Below are 21,519 nucleotides of genomic sequence, written 5' to 3' on the forward strand. Positions count from 1 at the left end.
CACATGCATTCTCATCTGATTTTTGATTTTTGGAAAGAGTTTGAAGAAAAGCGGGTCCATGTCTGGACTCCCGGCATGTCCCTTCTCACCCCACTGTGTCGGCAGTGTTGTTAAGGTTGCTTCCAAGGGTGGAGCCTTACATGCCGTGCTCCTTCACCATCCCTCCTGGGCTCTGGCTTGAAGTGGGAGCCAGCACGGTTCTCCATGCTTGGCAGGAGACCGGTCTCCATCCGCAGCCCTTCAGGATCCTGCTGGACCGGAGCACTCATCCCCAGGGACTTGGAACCCTGCGTCTCAGCAAGCTAAGTACCTGAGACGTTTATATATTGGGGGTCCCTGTACTTTATTGTTGTGGGAGAGTGTGCTGATTGTGTTTTATGACATTTCCGGCGGGTTCTCTGGCTGTCGCCTGAGAACCACGCCGATGGTGCCTGCGCGCCGGCCGCGCCGCTCAAATTTAGGCCCCGGCTTCGCCGGAGGCCTAGTTTTGGTTTCACTGCCCTCGCATGTCACTCATGCAGAGGGACAGGCTCGGCTCCGCCCGGCGGCCGTTCTGCACAGGGGAGGGACACTCCTCACTGCAGTGTTTGTCCCCTCCCCTGTAGGTCTCTATGGCCCTCCGGTTCCCGCTCCTAATCAAGTCCCGCCCCCTCTCTTCGCTCCGGCGGCCATTTTCTCAGCGTTCTCTCTGCATTGCAGCGCTGGTCTGCAGCATCTCTGCTGAGTTGCTGTGCTTGGGGGTCCGGGCTTCGGGATCTGGAGGGCACACAACACCGCTCCAGCGGTCTGGTAAGCCACAACCGGTCTCCGGTTGTGGACCTCTGATTATACTCTCTGGGGGTCATTCTCTGGCAGAGCCCTCACTCCACACACGAGGAGCAAGGCTCCAAAGCTGTATTCAGTATGCACTGCATGTAAGCTCCTACTGCCTGAACCGAGCACCTATCCACATTGTGATGCCTGCTCTAACCTGGCGGTGCCTCAGCCTGGAGTCTCACTCTCAGTGGTCTCTCAGGCTGCTCCTGCTCCTGTGGCTGAACCCCCGGCTTGGGTAGAACCCTTTTCTAGGTTTATCTCCCAGTCTTTTGCTGAGTCCATGGGACGTCTGTCCAGGACTTTGCTGAACATGCATCAGCCCCCTTCACAGGGTGCCTCTGTTGCTAGGGGTCTCTCAGGACCGGAGCTCACAGAGGATTCATCATCTGGTCCCAGACCCCGTCCTTCTAAGAGACGCAGGGTTCCCTCTCCTTCCTCGTCCCGCGGCTCTGATTCAGGAGCTGACTCGCAGGACGAGGAGGATGCCTTTACGGGGGCCTCGGAGGTTAACTCCTGTACCCCATTGATCTGTCCGAAAGTGACTCAGATGTTAGTGATTTGATTGCGTCCATTAATTCTGTACTGGATCTCAATCCGCCAGTATCAGAGGAACAACCCTCTCTGGCAGAAAAGCACCAGTTTACCTCGCCTAAGAGAATAAAGAGTGTGTTCTTTAACCACTCCAGTTTTCAGGCCGCTGTGACCAAGCCCAGGGCCTATCCTGGCAAACGCTTCCCAAAGCGTGGTTCTGATGACCGCTTTCCCTTTCCACCTGAGGTGGTCAAGGAGTGGGCTCATTCCCCAAAGGTAGATCCCCCGGTGTCTAGACTCTCAGCCCGGACCGTTGTATCGGTGGCTGATGGCACCTCTCTTAAGGATTCCACTGACCACCAGATTGACCTTCTGGCCAAATCTGTATATGAAGCGGCGGGGGCCTTGTTCTCCCCGACTTTTGCAGCAGTGTGGGCTCTCAAAGCCATCTCTGCTTCTCTAGAGGGGATGCATTCCCTCGCCAGGGAATCTATGCCCGAAATGGTTACCTTTAACTTCCCAAGCTTCAGCTTTTTCATCCTATGCCATGTCTGCCATGCTGGAGGCTTCTCACTGCACTACGGTGGCTTCGGCTAATTCCCTCGCTATCCGCAGGATCTTGTGGCTTCGAGAGTGGAAGGCAGATGCTTCTTGAAAGAAGTACCTTGCTGGACTCCCTTTTGCGGGGTCCCGGCTGTTCGGTGAACAGCTGGATGAAATTAAGGAAGCTACTGGCGGGAAGAGTACTTCCATGCCACAAACCAAAACCAGGAAACCTGTCCAGGGCAGGAATCAGTCGAGGTTTCGTTCCTTTCGTTCCTCCAACTGGTCGTCCTCTAAGCCCTCGGCCTCGTCCTCAGCCAAGGACCAGAAATCCAACTGGCGCCCAAAAGCGCGTCCACAAAAGACCGCAGGAGGTGCTGCCGCCAAGGCAGCCTCCTCGTGACTATCTGTCCGTGCCAGCAACGTGCTTAGTCGGTGGCAGGCTCTCCCACTTTGGCGACGCGTGGTTTCAACACGTCTCCGATCGGTGGGCGAGGGATATCATCTCCCACGGCTACAGGATAGAATTCTCTTCCAGCCCGCCAAACAGATTTTTTTCTGTCAGCTCCCCCCTGCTCCAAGGCCGCCGCCTTCTCTCAGGCCGTGGCATCCTTGCAGGCCAACGGAGTAATTGTACCGGTTCCCGCCCAGGAACGGTTCAGAGGTTTCTACTCAAATCTGTTCCTAGTCCCCAAAAAGGACGGTTCCTTCCGGCCCATCCTGGATCTCAAGCTTCTCAACAAGCATGTTCAGGTGCGGCATTTTCGCATGGAGTCTCTGCGATCAGTCATTGCTTCAATGACCCAAGGGGATTTCCTGGCATCCATCGACATCAGAGATGCCTATCTGCATGTGCCAATTGCAGTTTCACACCAGCGTTGGCTACGTTTTGCAATCGGAGAGGAACATTTCCAATTCGTGGCTCTCCCCTTCGGGTTGGCCACAGCTCCTCGGGTATTCACCAAGGTCATGGCAGCAGTGATTGCGGTCCTGCACCTACAGGGGTTGGCAGTGATCCCTTACCTGGACGACCTTCTAGTCAAGGCTTCATCCAGCGTAGACTGTCAGCGGAGTGTCTCGCTCACTCTCGCCACTCTAGCCCAATTCGGGTGGCTTGTCAATCTTCCCAAATCCACTCTGACTCCGACCCAGAGTCTCACGTACCTAGGGATGCAGTTCGAGACACTGCCGGCACTTGTGAAGTTGCCCTTAATCAAACAGCAGTCCCTCCAACTGGTGGTGCGCTCTCTGCTGAGGCCCCGCCGTTATTCCCTCAGGCGCCTGATGCAGGTGCTGGGTCAGATGGTGGCGTCAATGGAGGCGGTTTCCTTTGCCCAGTTCCATCTGCATCCTCTGCAGCTGGACATTCTCCGCTGTTGGGACAAGCGTCCTTCCTCCTTGCACAGGTTTGTGGCTCTGTCGCCACAGACCAGGAGCTCTCTTCAGTGGTGGCTTCGGCCCCTCTCTCTGTCTCAGGGGCGCTCCTTTCTGGCCCCTGTCTTGGGTGATCCTCACCACGGATGCCAGTCTATCCGGCTGGGGAGCGGTATGTCTCCACCATCGAGCGCAGGGCACTTGGACTCCGTCCGAGTCAGCCCTTTCGATCAATGTGCTGGAAACCAGAGCCGTGCTTCTGGCTCTCCTAGCTTTTCACCATCTGCTGGCGGGCAGGCACATCCGAGTCCAGTCAGACAACGCGACAGCGGTTGCCTACATCAATCACCAAGGCGGGACACGCAGCCGCCTGGCAATGTTGGAGGTGCAACGCATCCTTCAATGGGCGGAGGACTCCAAGTCCACCATATCCGCAGTCCACATCCCAGGCGTGGAAAACTGGGAGGCAGATTATCTCAGCCGTCAAACCGTGGACAGTGGCGAGTGGTCCCTGCACCCGGCAGTGTTTCAGTCAATCTGCCGCAAATGGGGCACTCCGGACGTGGACCTAATGGCATCCCGTCACAGCAACAAAGTTCCCGTTTACGTGGCTCGCTCCCACGATCCTCAGGCATTTGCCGCGGACGCTCTGGTTCAAGACTGGTCCCAGTTTCTTCTGTCCTACGTGTTTCCCCCTCTAGCTCTCTTGCCCAGAGTCCTGCGCAAGATCAGAATGGAGGGCCGTCGAGTCATCCTCATTGCTCCGGACTGGCCCAGGCGAGCTTGGTACCCAGACCTGCTCCATCTGTCCGTAGAAGTGCTGTGGTATCTTCCGGACCGTCCAGACCTTCTCTCACAAGGTCCGTTTTTCCGCCTGAATTCTGCGGCTCTCAGATTGACGGCGTGGCTCTCGAGTCCTGGATCTTGACGGCTTCTGGTATCCCTCCTGAAGTCATCTCCACTATGACTCGGGCCCGTAAGTCTTCCTCCGCCAAGATCTATCACAGGACTTGGAAGATTTTCCTGTCCTGGTGTCGGTCTTCCGGCCATCCTCATTGGCCATTTTCCTTGCCGACCCTTCTGTCCTTTCTACAGTCCGGTCTGCAGCTGGGACTGTCCCTCAACTCTCTCAAGGGACAAGTCTCAGCTCTGTCAGTTCTGTTCCAGCGGCGTCTCGCCCGGCTGGCTCAGGTCCGCACCTTCATGCAGGGCGCGTCTCACATCATTCCGCCTTACCGGCGGCCCTTGGATCCCTGGGACCTCAATTTGGTTCTCACGGTTTTGCAGAAACCCCCCTTTGAGCCTCTTAGGGAGGTTTCTTTGTTTCGTCTTTCACAGAAAGTGGTCTTTCTAGTGGCCATAACTTCCCTCAGGAGAGTCTCCGATTTGGCTGCGCTCTCTTCGGAGTCACCTTTTTTGGTTTTTCATCAAGACAAGGTGGTTCTCCGTCCGACTCCGGACTTTCTTCCTAAAGTGGTCTCTCCTTTCCACCTTAACCAGGACATTACCCTACCTTCCTTTTTGTCCGGCTCCTGTTCATCGCTTTGAAAAAGCGTTGCATACTCTGGATCTGGTGCGTGCTCTCCGGATCTATGTGTCTCGCACCGCTGTTCTTAGGCGGTGCACCTCTTTTTGTGCTAACCACAGGTCGGCGCAAGGGCCTCTCTGCTTCTAAGCCGACCTTAGCCCATTGGATTAGGTCGACCATTTCGGATGCCTACCAGTGTTCTCAGGTGCCTCCCCCGCCGGGGATCAAGGCACACTCGACCAGAGCTGTCGGTGCTTCTTGGGCTTTCAAGCACCAGGCTACGGCTCAACAAGTCTGTCAGGCTGCCAATTGGACTAGCCTGCATACCTTTTCAAAGCACTACCAAGTGCATGCTCATGCTTCGGCAGATGCGAGCTTGGACAGACGCATCCTTCAGGCGGCTGTCGCCCATTTGTGCAGTTAGGCTCCGCCTACTTCTTAGTTTTTCTGTTTCTTCCCACCCATGGACTGCTTTGAGACGTCCCATTGTCTGGGTCTCCCATAGGAACGGTAAAGAAAAAGAGAATTTTGTTTACTTACCGTAAATTCTTTTTCTTATAGTTCCGTATTGGGAGACCCAGCTCCCTCCCTGTTGCCTGTTGGCAATTTCTTGTTCCGCGTGTTATCACCGGCTGTTGTCGTGGACAGAGTCTCCGGTTGTTCCGGTTCTTGCTCTGTTTTACTTGTGGGTGGCTATTCTCCTTCAGCTTTTGCACTAAACTGGCTAGATCTGGTTCTCCAGTGGGTGTATAAGCTCAGAGGGAGGAGCTACACTTTTAAGTGTAGTACTTTGTGTGTCCTCCGGAGGCAGAAGCTAAACACCATTGTGTGGGTCTCCCAATACGGAACTATAAGAAAAAGAATTTACGGTAAGTAAACAAAATTCTCTTTTGTTGCCCCACAAAAAAAAGCACCAAAATGCCCTTTGTGAACATAACCTAACGTCTGTTTGGGGGAGGAGACCGATGCAGGAGACCGATGGGTGATAGATGAAGATGCCAGAGGGTGAATATAAGATAGGGGAGGGGTGCTTTTAATGAAACCCCAAATAAACCTGTAATTGGGCTAAAATAATTTCCATATTTCAGTAAATAAAATCTCTCAAAGGTGTACGTAGCTTTTCAATTTCACTTTCTCTGATAATACAAGGTATATTTCTTTTGTTGCAGTTTATTTCCCATTTTAGAGTATTCACTTTGTATCATTTTATTCTTACCTTTGGAAGGAAAAATAATTTGTGCACCACATGGAAATGACCTGAAATGTCTGGTAGTATTAAACTTACTGACCAAACAAGGGTGACTATTTAACCCCTTCAGCCCCTGGGCACTTTCCGTTTTTGCGTTTTTGTTTTTTGCTCCTTTTCTTCCGAGAGCCGTAACGTTTTTATTATTCCGTCAATCTTGCCATATGAGGGCTTGTTTTTTGCGGGACGAGTTGTACTTTTAAATGAAATCATAAGTTTTACCATATAGTGTACTGGAAAACGGCAAAAAAATTCCAAGTGCGGAAAAATTGCAAAAAAAGTGGGATCGTACAATAGTTTTTGGGATATTTTATTCACCGTGTTCACTTTATGATAAAACTGATGTATCTATGTGATGCCTCAGGTCGGTGCGAGTTTGTAGACACCAAACATGTATAGGTTTACTTGTATATAAGGGGTTAAAAAAAATTCACAAGTTTGTCCAATAAATGTGGCGCACGTTTTGCGCCATTTTCCGAAACACGTTGCGTTCTTATTTTTTGGGATCTATGGCTCAGTGATGGCTTATTTTTTGCGTCTCGAGCTGACGTTTATAATGGTACCATTTTTGCGCAGATGCTACGTTTTGATCGCCTGTTGTTGCATTTTGCGTAAAACTTGCGGCGACCAAAAAACGTAATTTTGGCGTTTGGAATTTTTTTGCCACTTTGCCGTTTACCAATCAGATTAATTGATTTTATATTTTGATAGATCGGGCATTTCTGAACGCGGCGATACCAAATATGTGTATATTTATTTATTTTTTAACCCTTTAATTTTCAATGGGGGGAAAGGGGGGTGATTTGAACTTTTAGGTTTTTTGTTTTTTTTTTTATTTTCTAAAACTTTTTTTTTTTTACTTTTTTTTTTTTATTTTACTAGTTCCCCTAGGGGGCTATAGCAATCAGCAATCCGATCGCTGATCGCTATCTGCTGATCACAGCAATACAGCTGTAAACAGCAGATTCAGTCACTTTGGTTTTCCCTCTGCTCTCGGCCGAGGGAAAACGAAAGTGAAACATCATAGCAGCAGGCGTCATCACATGACCCTGTGCTATGATGGCAACCACCGATAGTCACGTGATAACACACGTGACTTCCGGTGGGGGCGGCGGTAAGTAACAAACATGGCCGCGCGCATTTAAATCTTGCTGCCAGACTTTGGCAGCAAGATTTAAGGGGTTAATGGCCGCGGGTGGAAGCGATTCCACCCGCGGCTAGGAGGCACACATGTCAGCTGTTAAAAACAGCTGATATGTGTGCCGATCCACGCCGCCTGCCCGCGGCAGGGGGCGGGGCTTAACGGGACACGATCCTGGACGGATAGATCCGTCCAAGGTCGTGAAGGGGTTAAAGGGGTGGTCTGAAATACTAATTAATTGTAATCCTAAATCTCTGTTTAATGCCGTATTGCAAACTATTAAATTACAAATTCCCTACCTACATAAACTGCTTTTCTTTTTGATGATGCATTGTTTCAGAATTCCAGTGCATGCTGTGATGCTCAAACGAAGGAAAGAAATACAGCAGGGACTAAAACATAACTTTTACTGATGACTAGATAAAATCAATAATAATAACAATAGTAAAGTGCTAGTGCATATAGTGTGCAAAGAACAAAATGCCACATAGCAGCGCATAGGCTTGATCTCACCCAAGCTTCATCCATGAGCTGGACTGCACATCGGTCCCAGAATGAGAGGTCACAGGCCGGAAGGATAAGGTGGAAGGGTATGTTACAAACCCTGTCGTGCCCGTGAATAAACTTCCGCCCTGACAAGGGCAGCACCCAAATGGAATGTCTGCCCCACAACCAAAAAAGCAAACAAATAGTTCCTCCCGACGCGTTTCCCTCTCAGTAGTGAGAGTTCCTCAGGGGAGAAGGAGGAAAAAATTGGGAAAGATCGACCTGCAGTGGCAGGGATCAGCACAGGCCAAAAAGGTGATAGACCTATGTGTGCTGGGCAAATGGTGGCGCTCAGTCTCTGATAGAACTGATGCCTTTATACACCCTTAATCAGTATAACACCCCACATCTGTGCAAAACGCCCTACTTACAGTGAACATGATGAAGACGATTAATCCCAACCATGCCGGCGTCTGAGGTCACTGCCAAGGCGACAGATACCGCCCCCTTGCGTTCCAGGTTGGAGCGCATCGCGCCAGCATTGTGCGCAGTTGGAGGCTGCAGAACACCATGTGTGTTGTGTATTTCCGCGTTCCACACTGGGACATATTGAATAGGGCTGAGATCGAGGGTTTAATCAGCAAGGAGGAATTAACGTTTATGTTGCCGGATCACCCCCTGATGTCTACTTTCTACACCCTCCCTAAGATCCATAAGGGGGTTAACCCCCTTAGGGGGAGACCGATCGTTTCCGGTGTTGGTAATATCGCACAAAATGTGGGAGTATATTTAGATAAGATTCTTAACCCGTTTGTAACATCCTTACCATCTTACATTCGTGATAGTTTGGACTTCATCAGCAGGATTGAGGATATTACGGTTGGTCCCAACGCGTTTTTAGCGAGCATTGATGTGGAAATGCTCTATTCTTCCATCCCACATGATCGGGGTGTTGAGGCTGTCCAGTTTTTTCTGGCCACTAGGGGCAAACAATTTGAGGCCCACAACAAGTTGGTCATTTCTTTGCTGGAATTTGTGTTACATAACAACTTTTTTCTGTTCGATGGCTCCACCTACCACCAGCTCAGGGGCACGGCCATGGGGAGCCCCTGTGCTCCCTGTTACGCCAATTTGTTCCTGGGCTGGTGGGAGGACACCATTGTGTTTGAAGAGTCATTGTCATCATTTACCAACATGATTGATTTGTGGGTCCGTTTTATTGATGACGTTTTTGTTTTGTGGAGGGGTCCCCTTGACACATTCACGGAATTTGTTAACAACTTGAACATGAACCCCTTAGGACTAACCTTCACTTATGTCATTCATCCAGTGAGCCTACCTTTTCTGGACCTACTTGTGTCGATTGACCCTGGTGGTAGGCTCGGGACTACGATATACAGGAAACCTACTGCCACAAATTCACTCCTTAGATGGGACAGTCACCATCCATTGCCCCTCAGGCGGGGTATCCCTAAGGGACAATATCTTCGTCTGAGGAGGAACTGTTCGGAGCGGAGTGAATTTGTGGCCAAAGCTGCTGACTTGAGGTCCCGTTTCTTGGAGAAGGGGTATCCTGATCGGATCCTCAAGCAGGCATATAAGTTTTCTCTTGATCAGGATCGCACAAAACTCTTTTCCCCTCAATCTAGACAAAATGATGAGGGGGGTGTTGTTAGACTCATCACAACGTACACTAAAGGTGTCCCAACCATTAGAAGGATACTTGAGCGACATTGGGATATCCTTCGAATGGACGTGGAGATTGCGGACTGTATTAAGCCTCAACCGGCGATCACATTCCGGAAGAATCGCTCGCTGGGCGATCGGTTGACTCACAGTCACTTTGTACCCCCTAATGTGGAAACCACTTGGCTTCCAGGTAAACCATCTGGTTGTTTTAAGTGTGGATCATGTGTCGCCTGTAAAAATGTCAAGATAGGTAAGGAATACGCCAGTACCTCTACGGGTGAATCCCTGACTATTAGGGAGTTCATCAATTGCAAAACGAAGGGGGTGGTGTACCTTGCCACGTGTCATTGTGGACTGCAATATGTCGGTAAAACAGTGTGTGAATTTCGTAGACGTATTGGGGAACACATGGGGGACATCAGAAATGATCGTGACACCCCTATTGCCAGGCACATGAATACACGTCATAGCTCCAACAAGGAAGCCATCGAATTCATGGGTATCCTCAAAGTCAAAATGTCCTCCAGAGGTGGCAATTTGGATCGTGTATTGCTACAAAAGGAGGCCAGGATGATTTTTCGTCTTAAAACCTGCCATCCTGATGGCCTCAATGATCAAATCAACTATGGCTGCTTTATTTGATAGGTCTCCTCCCCCTCGTTTTTGACCGCTGGCTGTATTCGTTCTTGTGGAAGATTTAGCCTTGCCTCCTAACCAATATATTTTGTAGCCTACTATTGGGGCCCTTCTTTATTACAAGATGACAGGGGTCCTTAGGGAGCCTGCATTTTAGCTGGGCTCTCCTGTATTATGATTAGGTCCAGCTATGGATATAATAGGGATAGAGTTCTTTCCTTATTTGTTCTCCCTCTTATTGCCATGCTGTTCATGTTTGTGGTTTGTCTGCATGTTTCTATTTACAAATGTTGTGGCAGCCTTATTCCCCTTTTCTTCGGCGCTCCATTGGGAGACCCAGACGATTGTTTTCCATTGGGTGTATAGCACTGCCTCCGGAGGCCACACAAAGCATTACACTAAAAAGTGTAAGGCCCCTCCCCTTCTGGCTATACACCCCCAGTGGGATCACTGGCTCACCAGTTTTCTGCTTTGTGCGAAGGAGGTCAGACATCCACGCATAGCTCCACTGTTTAGTCAGCAGTAGCTGCTGACTATGTCGGATGGAAGAAAAGAGGGCCCATATGGGGCCCCCAGCATGCTCCCTTCTTACCCCACTTGTGGTTTGTAAGGTTGAGGTACCCATTGCGGGTACAGAGGCTGGAGCCCACATGCTGTTTTCCTTCCCCATCCCCCTGAGGGGCTCTGAGGAAGTGGGATCTTACCGGCCCCCAAGCCCTGAGGCCGTGCTCCATCCACAGACCCAGTGAACCTGCTGGATACGGAGCTGGGTACCGTTCAGGGACAAGGCCCTGCAACTTTCAGGTACTCTGTGTCCCCGTACAGACAGGCACGCACACGCCAGACTTGCTGGGTGTGTTAGTGCGCCGGGGACAGTAGCGCTGCACGCTGGGGTTTGAGTCACAGCAGCTTAGCTGTGTGACTTCATGTGCTGGGAACTACCGCGCCGGCCACTCTCGGAGCGGCGACGCGGCTGGGACTTGTAGTGCGCCGGGGACTTAGCGCCGACCGCGCTTTTACGGCGGCGGCGCTTATAAATTTAGTCCCCGGCTTTTGCGGCCTAGCTCCGCTTCGTTCCCGCCCCCTCCCTGTCAATCAGGGAATGGGACAGACGCTGTGCAATCGTCAGCGCCGAGGGCTGGAGCCTTATTTACATGCTCCAGCCCTCTCACTAGGCACAGTGGGACGCAGGTTTCCCGCTTTTGGTCTGAGCACGCCCAGGGCCCGCCCCCCCCTCCACAGGACGCCGGCAGCCATTCCTGCATGCAGTCTGGCTGGAGGACGGACACAGGCTCTGGGAGACCCAGACTAGGGATTTCTGGCGACCACACACCCGCGTTTAGCGGGCGGTAAGCAGCACATTAGTGCTGGCCCCACTAGTGCCACAGTGTTGTATTGGTGTACTTTTTCCTGTACCAGATATATATATATATATATATATATATATACTGCACTGTACGGTCGCTTCTTGGCTGTATACCCCTATATTGCTCTGAGGAGACAGCAACATGTCATCCACAAAACGCAAGGGTGCCAAGGCACGGACTGTATACACTGCTTGTACAGCATGTGGGGCTAATCTACCAGCAGGCTCCAACGACTCTCATTGTGTGCAATGTTCAGTCCCAGTGGCACTTCGTCAGCCAGAGCCTATGGTGGTGGTAGCCCAGGCAGAGACGCCTGTGAACCCTGCCCCGGTGACGGGGACAGAATTTGCAGTCTTTGCTGATAAAATGTCTGTGACTATGACAAAAATCCTGGAGACCTTGCAGTCCAGGCCAGTTGCTCAGACCATGGACACTGCTGTGTCTATGTTCCCCGGTCCCCCTCAGTTGGAACTAATCCGTACTTCAAGGGGGTCCCAGGCATCACAGGCTGAGGGCTCTGACTCTGATGACAGTCCCAGGCCGCCTAAGCGAGCTCGCTGGGAGAGACCCTCCACGTCATCACGCGGGTCAGGGTCTCAGCGAGAAGGGTCTCTATATGATGAGACAGAGGTGGGTGATCAGGAGTCTGGTCCTGACACCGCACTCAATTTGGATACGCCAGATGGTGACGCCATGGTAAATGACCTTATAGCGGCCATCAATAGGCTGTTGGATATTTCTCCCCCAGCCCCTTCAGCAGAGGAGGCAGCTGCCCAGCAGGAGAAATTCCATTTCCTGTATCCCAAGCGTAAATTGAGTACTTTTCTGGACCACTCTGACTTCAGAGAATCAATCCAGAAACACCATGCTTATCCGGACAAGCGTTTTTCCAAACGTCTGAAGGATACACGTTATCCCTTTCCCCCTGACGTGGTCAAACGCTGGACCCAGTGTCCAAAAGTGGACCCTCCAATATCCAGGCTTGCAGCTAGATCCATAGTTGCAGTGGAGGATGGGGCTTCACTTAAAGATGCCAATGACAGACAGATGGACCTTTGGTTGAAATCTGTCTATGAAGCTATTGGCGCGTCGTTTGCTCCAGCATTCGCGGCCGTGTGGGCGCTCCAAGCTATTTCAGCTGGTCTGGCACAGGTGGACTCTTTCTTAAGTCCAGCAGTGCCGCAAGTGGCGTCCTTAACTACGCAAATGACTGCGTTTGCGACCTACGCTATCAATGCGGTACTAGACTCTACGAGCCGTACCTCAATGGCATCCGCCAACTCTGTAGTTTTGCGCAGAGCCTTGTGGTTAAAAGAATGGAAAGCAGATTCTGCTTCTAAAAAATGTTTAACCAGCTTGCCATTATCTGGAGACAGACTGTTTGGTGAGCAATTGGCGGAAATCATTAAACAGTCCAAAGGTAAGGACTCTTCCTTACCCCAGCCCAGATCAAGCAAACCTCAACAGAGGAAGTGGCAGTCAAAGTTTCGGTCCTTTCGAGGCTCGGGCAAGCCCCAATTCTCCTCGTCCAAAGGGACTCAGAAAGAGCAAAGGAGCTCTGATTCCTGGCGGACTCACTCACGCCCCAAGAAAGCAACCGGAGGTACCGCTTCCAAGGCGGCTGCCTCATGACTTTCGGCCGCCTCCCTCCGCATCCTCGGTCGGTGGCAGGCTCTCCCGCTTTTGCGACATTTGGCTGCCACAGGTCAAAGACCGGTGGGTAACAGACATTTTGTCTCACGGGTACAGGATAGAGTTCAGTTCTCGTCCTCCGCCTCGGTTCTTCAGAACTTCCCCACATCCCGACCGAGCAGATGCCCTTCTGCAGGCGGTGCATTCTCTAAGAGCAGAAGGAGTGGTGGTCCCTGTTCCTCTTCGGGAACAAGGACAAGGTTTTTACTCCAATCTCTTTGTGGTGCCAAAAAAGGACGGCTCATTCCGTCCTGTTCTGGACCTAAAACTGCTCAACAAGCATATGAACGCCAGGCGGTTCCGGATGGAATCCCTCCGCTCAGTCATTGCCTCAATGTCTCAAGGAGATTTCCTAGCATCAATAGACATCAAAGATGCTTATCTCCACGTGCCGATTGCTACAGAGCACCAACGCTTTCTACGCTTCGTGATAGGAGACGACCATCTTCAGTTCGTAGCTCTGCCATTTGGTCTGGCGACAGCCCCACGGGTGTTCACCAAGGTCATGGCGGCAGTGGTAGCAGTCTTGCACTCTCAGGGACACTCTGTGATCCCTTACTTGGACGATCTACTTGTCAAGGCACCCTCTCAGGAGGCATGCCAACTCAGCCTGAATGTTGCACTGGAGACTCTCCAGACGTTCGGGTGGATCATCAACTTCTCAAAGTCAACTCTGTTACCGACCCAATCACTGACGTATCTTGGCATGGAGTTTCATACTCTCTCAGCGATAGTGAAGCTTCCGCTGGACAAGCAGCGGTCACTACAGACTGGGGTGCAGGCTCTCCTTCAAAGTCAGTCGCACTCCTTAAGACGCCTCATGCACTTCCTCGGGAAGATGGTGGCGGCAATGGAGGCGGTTCCGTTTGCGCAGTTTCATCTGCGCCCACTTCAATGGGACATTCTCCGCCAATGGGACGGGAAGTCAACATCCCTGGACAGGAAAGTCTCCCTTTCCCAGACGGCCAAGGACTCTCTGCAGTGGTGGCTTCTTCCCACCTCATTATCACAGGGAAGATCCTTCCTACCACCGTCCTGGGCGGTGGTCACGACAGACGCGAGTCTGTCAGGGTGGGGAGCAGTTTTTCTCCACCACAGGGCTCAGGGTACGTGGACCCAGCAGGAGTCCACCCTTCAGATCAATGTTCTGGAAATCAGAGCAGTGTATCTTGCCCTACTAGCCTTCCAACAGTGGCTGGAAGGAAGGCAGATCCGAATTCAGTCGGACAACTCCACAGCGGTGGCATACATCAACCACCAAGGGGGGACACGCAGTCGGCAAGCCTTCCAGGAAGTCCGGCGGATTCTGATGTGGGTGGAAGCCATGGCCTCCACCATATCCGCAGTTCACATCCCCGGCGTAGAAAACTGGGAAGCAGACTTCCTCAGTCGCCAGGGCATGGACGCAGGGGAATGGTCCCTTCACCCGGACGTGTTTCAGGAAATCTGTCGCCGCTGGGGAAGGCCGGACGTCGACCTAATGGCGTCCCGGCACAACAACAAGGTCCCAACCTTCATGGCACGGTCTCGCGATCACAGAGCTCTGGCGGCAGACGCCTTAGTGCAAGATTGGTCGCAGTTCCGGCTCCCTTATGTGTTTCCACCTCTGGCACTCTTGCCCAGAGTGCTACGCAAGATCAGATCCGACTGCAGCCGCGTCATACTCGTCGCCCCAGACTGGCCAAGGAGGGCGTGGTATCCGGATCTGTGGCATCTCACGGTCGGCCAACCGTGGGCACTACCAGACCGACCAGACTTGCTGTCCCAAGGGCCGTTTTTCCATCGGAATTCTGCGGCCCTGAACCTGACTGTGTGGCCATTGAGTCCTGGATCCTAGCGTCTTCAGGATTATCCCAAGGGGTCGTTGCCACCATGAGACAGGCTAGGAAGCCCACGTCCGCTAAGATCTACCACAGAACGTGGAGGATATTCTTATCCTGGTGCTCTGCTCAGGGAGTGTCTCCCTGGCCTTTTGCATTGCCTACATTTCTTTCTTTCCTGCAATCTGGGTTAGAAAAAGGTTTGTCGCTCGGCTCCCTTAAAGGGCAAGTCTCGGCGCTATCCGTCTTTTTTCAGAAGCGTCTAGCACGACTTTCTAAGGTACGCACGTTCCTGCAGGGGGTTTGTCACATCGTACCCCCGTACAAGCGGCCGTTAGATCCATGGGATCTGAACAGGGTACTAGTTGCCCTCCAGAAGCCGCCCTTCGAGCCTCTGAGGGAGGTTTCACTTTCTAGACTATCACAGAAAGTGGCTTTTCTGGTAGCGATCACATCTCTTCGGAGAGTGTCTGAGCTAGCAGCGCTGTCATCCAAGGCTCCCTTCCTGGTCTTCCACCAGGACAAGGTAGTGCTGCGACCCATTCAGGAGTTTCTCCCGAAGGTGGTATCCTCTTTTCATCTTAATCAGGATATCTCTTTGCCTTCTTTTTGTCCTCATGCAGTTCATCGGTATGAGAAGGATTTACATTTGTTAGATCTGGTGAGAGCACTCAGAATCTACATTTCCCGCACGGCGCCCCTGCGCCGTTCGGATGCACTCTTTGTCCTTGTCGCTGGTAAGCGCAAAGGGTCGCAGGCTTCTAAGGCCACCCTGGCTCGATGGATCAAAGAACCAATTCTTGAAGCCTACCGTTCTGCTGGGCTTCCGTTTCCATCAGGGCTGAAGGCCCATTCTACCAGAGCCGTGGGTGCGTCCTGGGCATTACGACACCAGGCTACGGCTCAACAGGTGTGCCAGGCAGCTACCTGGTCGAGTCTGCACACTTTCACCAAACATTATCAGGTGCATACCTATGCTTTGGCGGACGCCAGCCTAGGTAGAAGAGTCCTGCAGGCGGCAGTTGCCTCCCCGTAGGGGAGGGCTGTCTTCGCAGCTCTAACATGAGGTATTCTTTACCCACCCAGGGACAGCTTTTGGACGTCCCAATCGTCTGGGTCTCCCAATGGAGCGCCGAAGAAGGGAATTTTGTTACTTACCGTAAATTCCTTTTCTTCTAGCTCCTATTGGGAGACCCAGCACCCGCCCTGTTGTCCTTCGGGATTTTTGGTTGTTTTTCGGGTACACATGTTGTTCATGTTGAACGGTTTTCAGTTCTCCGACGTTACTTCGGAGTGAATTTGTTTAAACCAGTTCTTGGCTTTCCTCCTTCTTGCTTTTGCACTAAAACTGGTGAGCCAGTGATCCCACTGGGGGTGTATAGCCAGAAGGGGAGGGGCCTTACACTTTTTAGTGTAATGCTTTGTGTGGCCTCCGGAGGCAGTGCTATACACCCAATGGAAAACAATCGTCTGGGTCTCCCAATAGGAGCTAGAAGAAAAGGAATTTACGGTAAGTAACAAAATTCCCTTCTTTTCCCCCCCTTTTCCCCCTTTTCCCTGCCTGTATTTATTACATGGTAGTCATGCTCCAGTGTACGTTCCTTTTCCCACCCTGCATGTTTGTCATGGACACCATTGTGCCCTTTGGTCGCTGGCTACCAGGGGCGACCACTGCAATCTGTACTTTATTTATTATTTGTGTATAACCGCCCCCTATGGGGTTAATTATGCTTGCTGCTAGGTGCCATGTACAGTAAGGAGCCTTTCGGTTTCGGTCGTTATGTCCCGGATTTGCTGTGATCTATTTACATATCACTAAGGACGCTCCTGTCAGTGCAACCGGAAATGACCCTTTTTTTCAAAGTCTCATCTCTAATTGGTAGACTTAGCAGTCAGTTACGCTGACTTCCGGTCCGGGATCTCCCAGAATTATACCTGTTTGTGGGAGGGCTCCCGTGCAGGATTCCTATTGGCTCCTCTGCGTCCGAGTGTGGAACGCGGAAATACACAACACACATGGTGTTCTGCAGCCTCCAACTGCGCACAATGCTGGCGCGATGCGCTCCAACCTGGAACGCAAGGGGGCGGTATCTGTCGCCTTGGCAGTGACCTCAGACGCCGGCATGGTTGGGATTAATAGTCTTCATCATGTTCACTGTAAGTAGGGCGTTTTGCACAGATGTGGGGTGTTATACTGATTAAGGGTGTATAAAGGCATCAGTTCTATCAGAGACTGAGCGCCACCATTTGCCCAGCACACATAGGTCTATCACCTTTTTGGCCTGTGCTGATCCCTGCCACTGCAGGTCGATCTTTCCCAATTTTTTCCTCCTTCTCCCCTGAGGAACTCTCACTACTGAGAGGGAAACGCGTCGGGAGGAACTATTTGTTTGCTTTTTTGGTTGTGGGGCAGACATTCCATTTGGGTGCTGCCCTTGTCAGGGCGGAAGTTTATTCACGGGCACGACAGGGTTTGTAACATACCCTTCCACCTTATCCTTCCGGCCTGTGACCTCTCATTCTGGGACCGATGTGCAGTCCAGCTCATGGATGAAGCTTGGGTGAGATCAAGCCTATGCGCTGCTATGTGGCATTTTGTTCTTTGCACACTATATGCACTAGCACTTTACTATTGTTCTTATTATTGATTTTATCTAGTCATCAGTAAAAGTTATGTTTTAGTCCCTGCTGTATTTCTATTAATTTTTGGACTATTGGGCATTACATCTTCTGCTTAGCAGACCTGCTGTTATAGATGCTCAAACGAAGCATCATCTGGGGCAGAGGCTGCGGTCACTGCCATAGCCTCTGGTCTCTCCCTGGAATGAAGCGTCATCAGTGACCTCAGTTTCGGGGTTTGGCTAGTCCCTGCTCTGTTACTGTGTGATATGCACAATGACAGCGCGCTCATTTGTCAGCTCAGATCAGCAGGAACGAGCCAGCAACAGAGCCAATGTGTCAGTGCACATTGTCAGAATACCCGGCGTGCAGAGACAGGGCGATCATGTGGCTGCAAGTATGTGATATGCGTACTCCTGGCCACATTCCAACTGAACATCCAAGGCCTTGCTCCATACAAGTGAATTGAATGAAGCCGTTCACGTCTAGATGGAATGTGGCCAGAAATATGCATATTGCGTACTTCGTCACATGACCACCTGGTGTTGCTGCAAGTGTACGATGTGCTTGATGTGATGGATCACAAGTCTGAGAGACTGCAGACTATAGTGCCAAACCTGGACATCCCCAAGAACTGTATTTTCAGCTATCTAAAACAAGTATATGTACCATTAGGGATAAAAAAAAAATAAGTTTTTATCCTTTATTTCTTATGGCATATGACTGTCTGCTCTCTAAAATGTATTTACAGTATTATATTTGTTCATACATGGTCAATTATAGTCAATGTGTGGCCACGCTTATACAATACTCATGCACATAAACCTGAGGTGTAAGTTTCTTAAGCTTTCATGTAAGCACAATAGGGGCATATGTTTGCACACGTGTTATGTCGGCCTTCCAGACCTGGCCAGACTAAGGCTATGTGCCCACGTGTGCGCTCTGCACCGCAGCGTAACATGTCCGTTCAGAGCGCAGCTGAAATCTCTGTTCTGAAACTTTAGGGACTGCAGAATTCGTGCGCTCTGGATGCTGCCTCTCCCTATAGACAGAATGGAGACAGCAGGCAGAGCGCACAAAAGAAGTGACACGTTGCTTTTTAGAACGCAGCGATTTGGCAGCATGCAAATCACTGTGTTCTAAAACGCAACGTGGGCATGGATTATGCACAATCTTCATAGATTGTGCAGAGACGCAGGACGCAGCGTAACTGCATGCAATACGCACACATGGGCACACAGCCTAACAGCATCATAGCTAAAGCTGAAAGCAATGCATTTGTAAAAGAGGATGAGCAAATTCATGATGACCGTTTATTATATGGGCTATGGTTGTTAATGTATTATACATTTATTTATCCATTTTGTCAGTATTTAATAGTAAATCCTAAAGCTCTCAGTAGATGTCGTACAGGTAAATTGCACGTCACCACGGCTTTTCTTTTTTTGGCAAATGAATATATATTCCTGTTTAGTTAGGCAACTAGTGAATTTCCCTCACTTAATTTTTCTCTGTAATCAAAGCAATATGTGAACATAACATTACTTCACTGTTATTACAGATGTGCCGCCTGGGCCAGCACAGGCCAATCTGTAAAGTTCTGTGTGACGGGATAATGAAGGTAGGCTGCTCTACCAGTGAAGCATCTAGTGAGGAGTCGGCCAGCGAGGACATGGACAACCGTGCTCGGCTTCAGATGTACGCTCAGACCTGCCGGCAACACCTAGGTCAGTCATTGTCTGCCTTTTTCGTGCTAACTCCTACAAATGTGAATGATTTCGGGCTAAAGCAAAATTTTTGTGAAATACAATGTTCAATATGACAACCTAGTGTCCTCAAATTATGTGTAATACCTGTAGGTTAAAAATGTGGTCACTTTTGGAGGGCGCTTCTGCTGTTTAGGTACCATAGGAGCCCTCCAAATGTGACATGGTGCCTGCAATCTGCTTCAGACAAATTTGTGTTCCAAAATTCAAATGGTGCTCCTTCCCTTCTGAGCCCGGATGTGTGCGCCCAAGCAGAGGTTTCTGACCACATCTGGGGGAGCAGTGGAAGCATTCCAGAGTTATAACCTCATAATCTGACATTTGTCCTGGTCATTAAGGTTCAAATTGGCTCCATCACTAAGGGACTATGGAAAAATGTAAAAAAAAAATAAATTGTAAAATCAAACTGCATAGATAACATATATGGTGTTTCTTTTTTTTTTCCTCCCCCCTGCCTATTAAATTAATTAATATTTTCTTCTCTCTATTTCTATTTTAGCCCCTTATCTGTCCTCTTTGCAACTGGACAGTAGTCTATTATTACCTCCTAAAAGCCAAGCCAGTCCAAGTACGCAGAATACACAGAGTCCTGCTCCACCTTCTGGGCCATCTAACCCTACATTCAGTTCCACCCCTAATGGGACTGGCACAACCCCACAGCCGCTGCCTCCACCGTCATCATCTTCCTCAGTGCCTGCTGGGAATAACTCTGTTTCTGCCTCATTCAACACCTGCATGGCGCAGAATTCTTCCAATCCTGCGGATCGGCCGTCTGCAAGCCAGCCCACTGTAGAGGGGGAATCGAACCCACCATCCACCCAGCCAGAAACACCTGAAAGGTAAGCGGTCATGCTGCTTTTTCTCATCATCCAGTTTGTCGGGACAACCTGTTCTACAAAACCTTTGGTGTTTTCATTCAGTTAGCCCTATGCTGTGATGTTTGTGCTTGATCATAACGGAGGTATTTTCAGTGTCCCATCTGGTATGTGTGAGCAGCAGGCGTCACTCACAATGCATACATGGACAAAGATCCTACTTGTGCTGGTGGGATCTACCTCCCGTAACAGCACGGTGGCTCAGTGGTTAGCACTGCAGTCTTGCAGCGCTGGGATCCTGGGTTAAAATCCCACCAAGGACACTATCTGCAAGGAGTTTGTATGTTCTCCTCATGTTTGCGTGGGTTTCCTCCGGGTTCTCCGGTTTCCTCCCACACTCCAAAAAAAGAGAGAGCAACACATTAAAAGAAAGGGTTCTCCTGAATTTTATGTTATGGGGAACACATACATTTACGAAAAAGGAAACATGAAGATAGATGATGTCTGCCATAATGCAAAAGAACTATAGATTAGTTAATCCATCTCCCTTGATCGGCTTCAATTCTCATGTTGTCCTGGTTGGTAGCGCACAACTTCAGGACCCAGTTCAGATAGGGAAGTTATTGGAGTCATTCAGAGGCTTTTTCTTCTGCTTACAGAATTGAGATTGAAAAAATATCTATAAAATACCTTTTAACCTCCTAATGTGATGCAAACAGCATTAAGGGGGTTGCCAATTTATTATAAAAGCCTTAATTAACCAAGCAGGAATGATGTAAGATTTATGTGACCACTGCAGCCTATCAGCGGTTGGTGCCTAACTGCAGTCCTTACCATTTCGTGAGAGCTGACATGTGCTATGATGAAATTTTGCTGAATTTTGGTTGCAGTGGTCACGTGACACAGGAATGTCATATCACACACTGGGAAGAATAGTGCTAGTGTCGCTGCAACAGCACTGCTGCATTAACTGCGCATACACCATTATATTTTCTATGGGGCCCTGAATTGATTAACCAGTGGTGTCCAGTAGTGGATAACTCCTTTTAATATTTCAATTTGTGTTATCCCTGTCTACCAATAAATGCGTTCTGTCTATATTTATATTAATTTTCAATTACTTTTTTTTTATTCTTAGTACAACCGAAAGAGAGAAAATTGGGATCCCAACAGTGGCTGAGCCAGCTGCAAGTGTGACGTTGTCCCCAACTGTTGTTATATACATGGTGGATCCATTTACATACACTTCAGATGACGACTCTCACATGGGAAACTTCTGGCTGCTGGGTCTCATTCGCTGTTTTACAGATATGCTGGAAATTTTACCAGAACCACTCCGTGCTGCCTGTAGCCTGCAGGTAAGATTTGTATTATGGTCACACTTTGGGCTCACTTTGTATATTCTAATCTGTCATTGTAAAGTTAGATTGCAGCCCAGGGTAAAGTGGGA

At 50.1% G+C, this 21,519-nt stretch overlaps 1 protein-coding gene across 2 annotated transcripts in view; it reads left to right on the plus strand.

Annotated features, from left to right (window-relative positions):
- MED13L (mediator complex subunit 13L) overlaps window positions 1–21,519 on the plus strand; it is a 209,660-nt gene that overhangs the window by 146,756 nt on the left and 41,385 nt on the right. For both annotated transcript variants that reach the window (XM_075320005.1, XM_075320006.1), the window contains exons 20-22: window positions 19,050–19,215; window positions 19,754–20,093; window positions 21,208–21,427. In XM_075320005.1, coding sequence (XP_075176120.1) covers window positions 19,050–19,215; window positions 19,754–20,093; window positions 21,208–21,427 — 726 coding nt within the window. The remainder of the gene's footprint in view (window positions 1–19,049; window positions 19,216–19,753; window positions 20,094–21,207; window positions 21,428–21,519) is intronic.

Source organism: Anomaloglossus baeobatrachus, chromosome 1 (genome assembly GCF_048569485.1).
Source record: "Anomaloglossus baeobatrachus isolate aAnoBae1 chromosome 1, aAnoBae1.hap1, whole genome shotgun sequence".
Lineage (NCBI taxonomy): Eukaryota > Metazoa > Chordata > Amphibia > Anura > Aromobatidae > Anomaloglossus > Anomaloglossus baeobatrachus.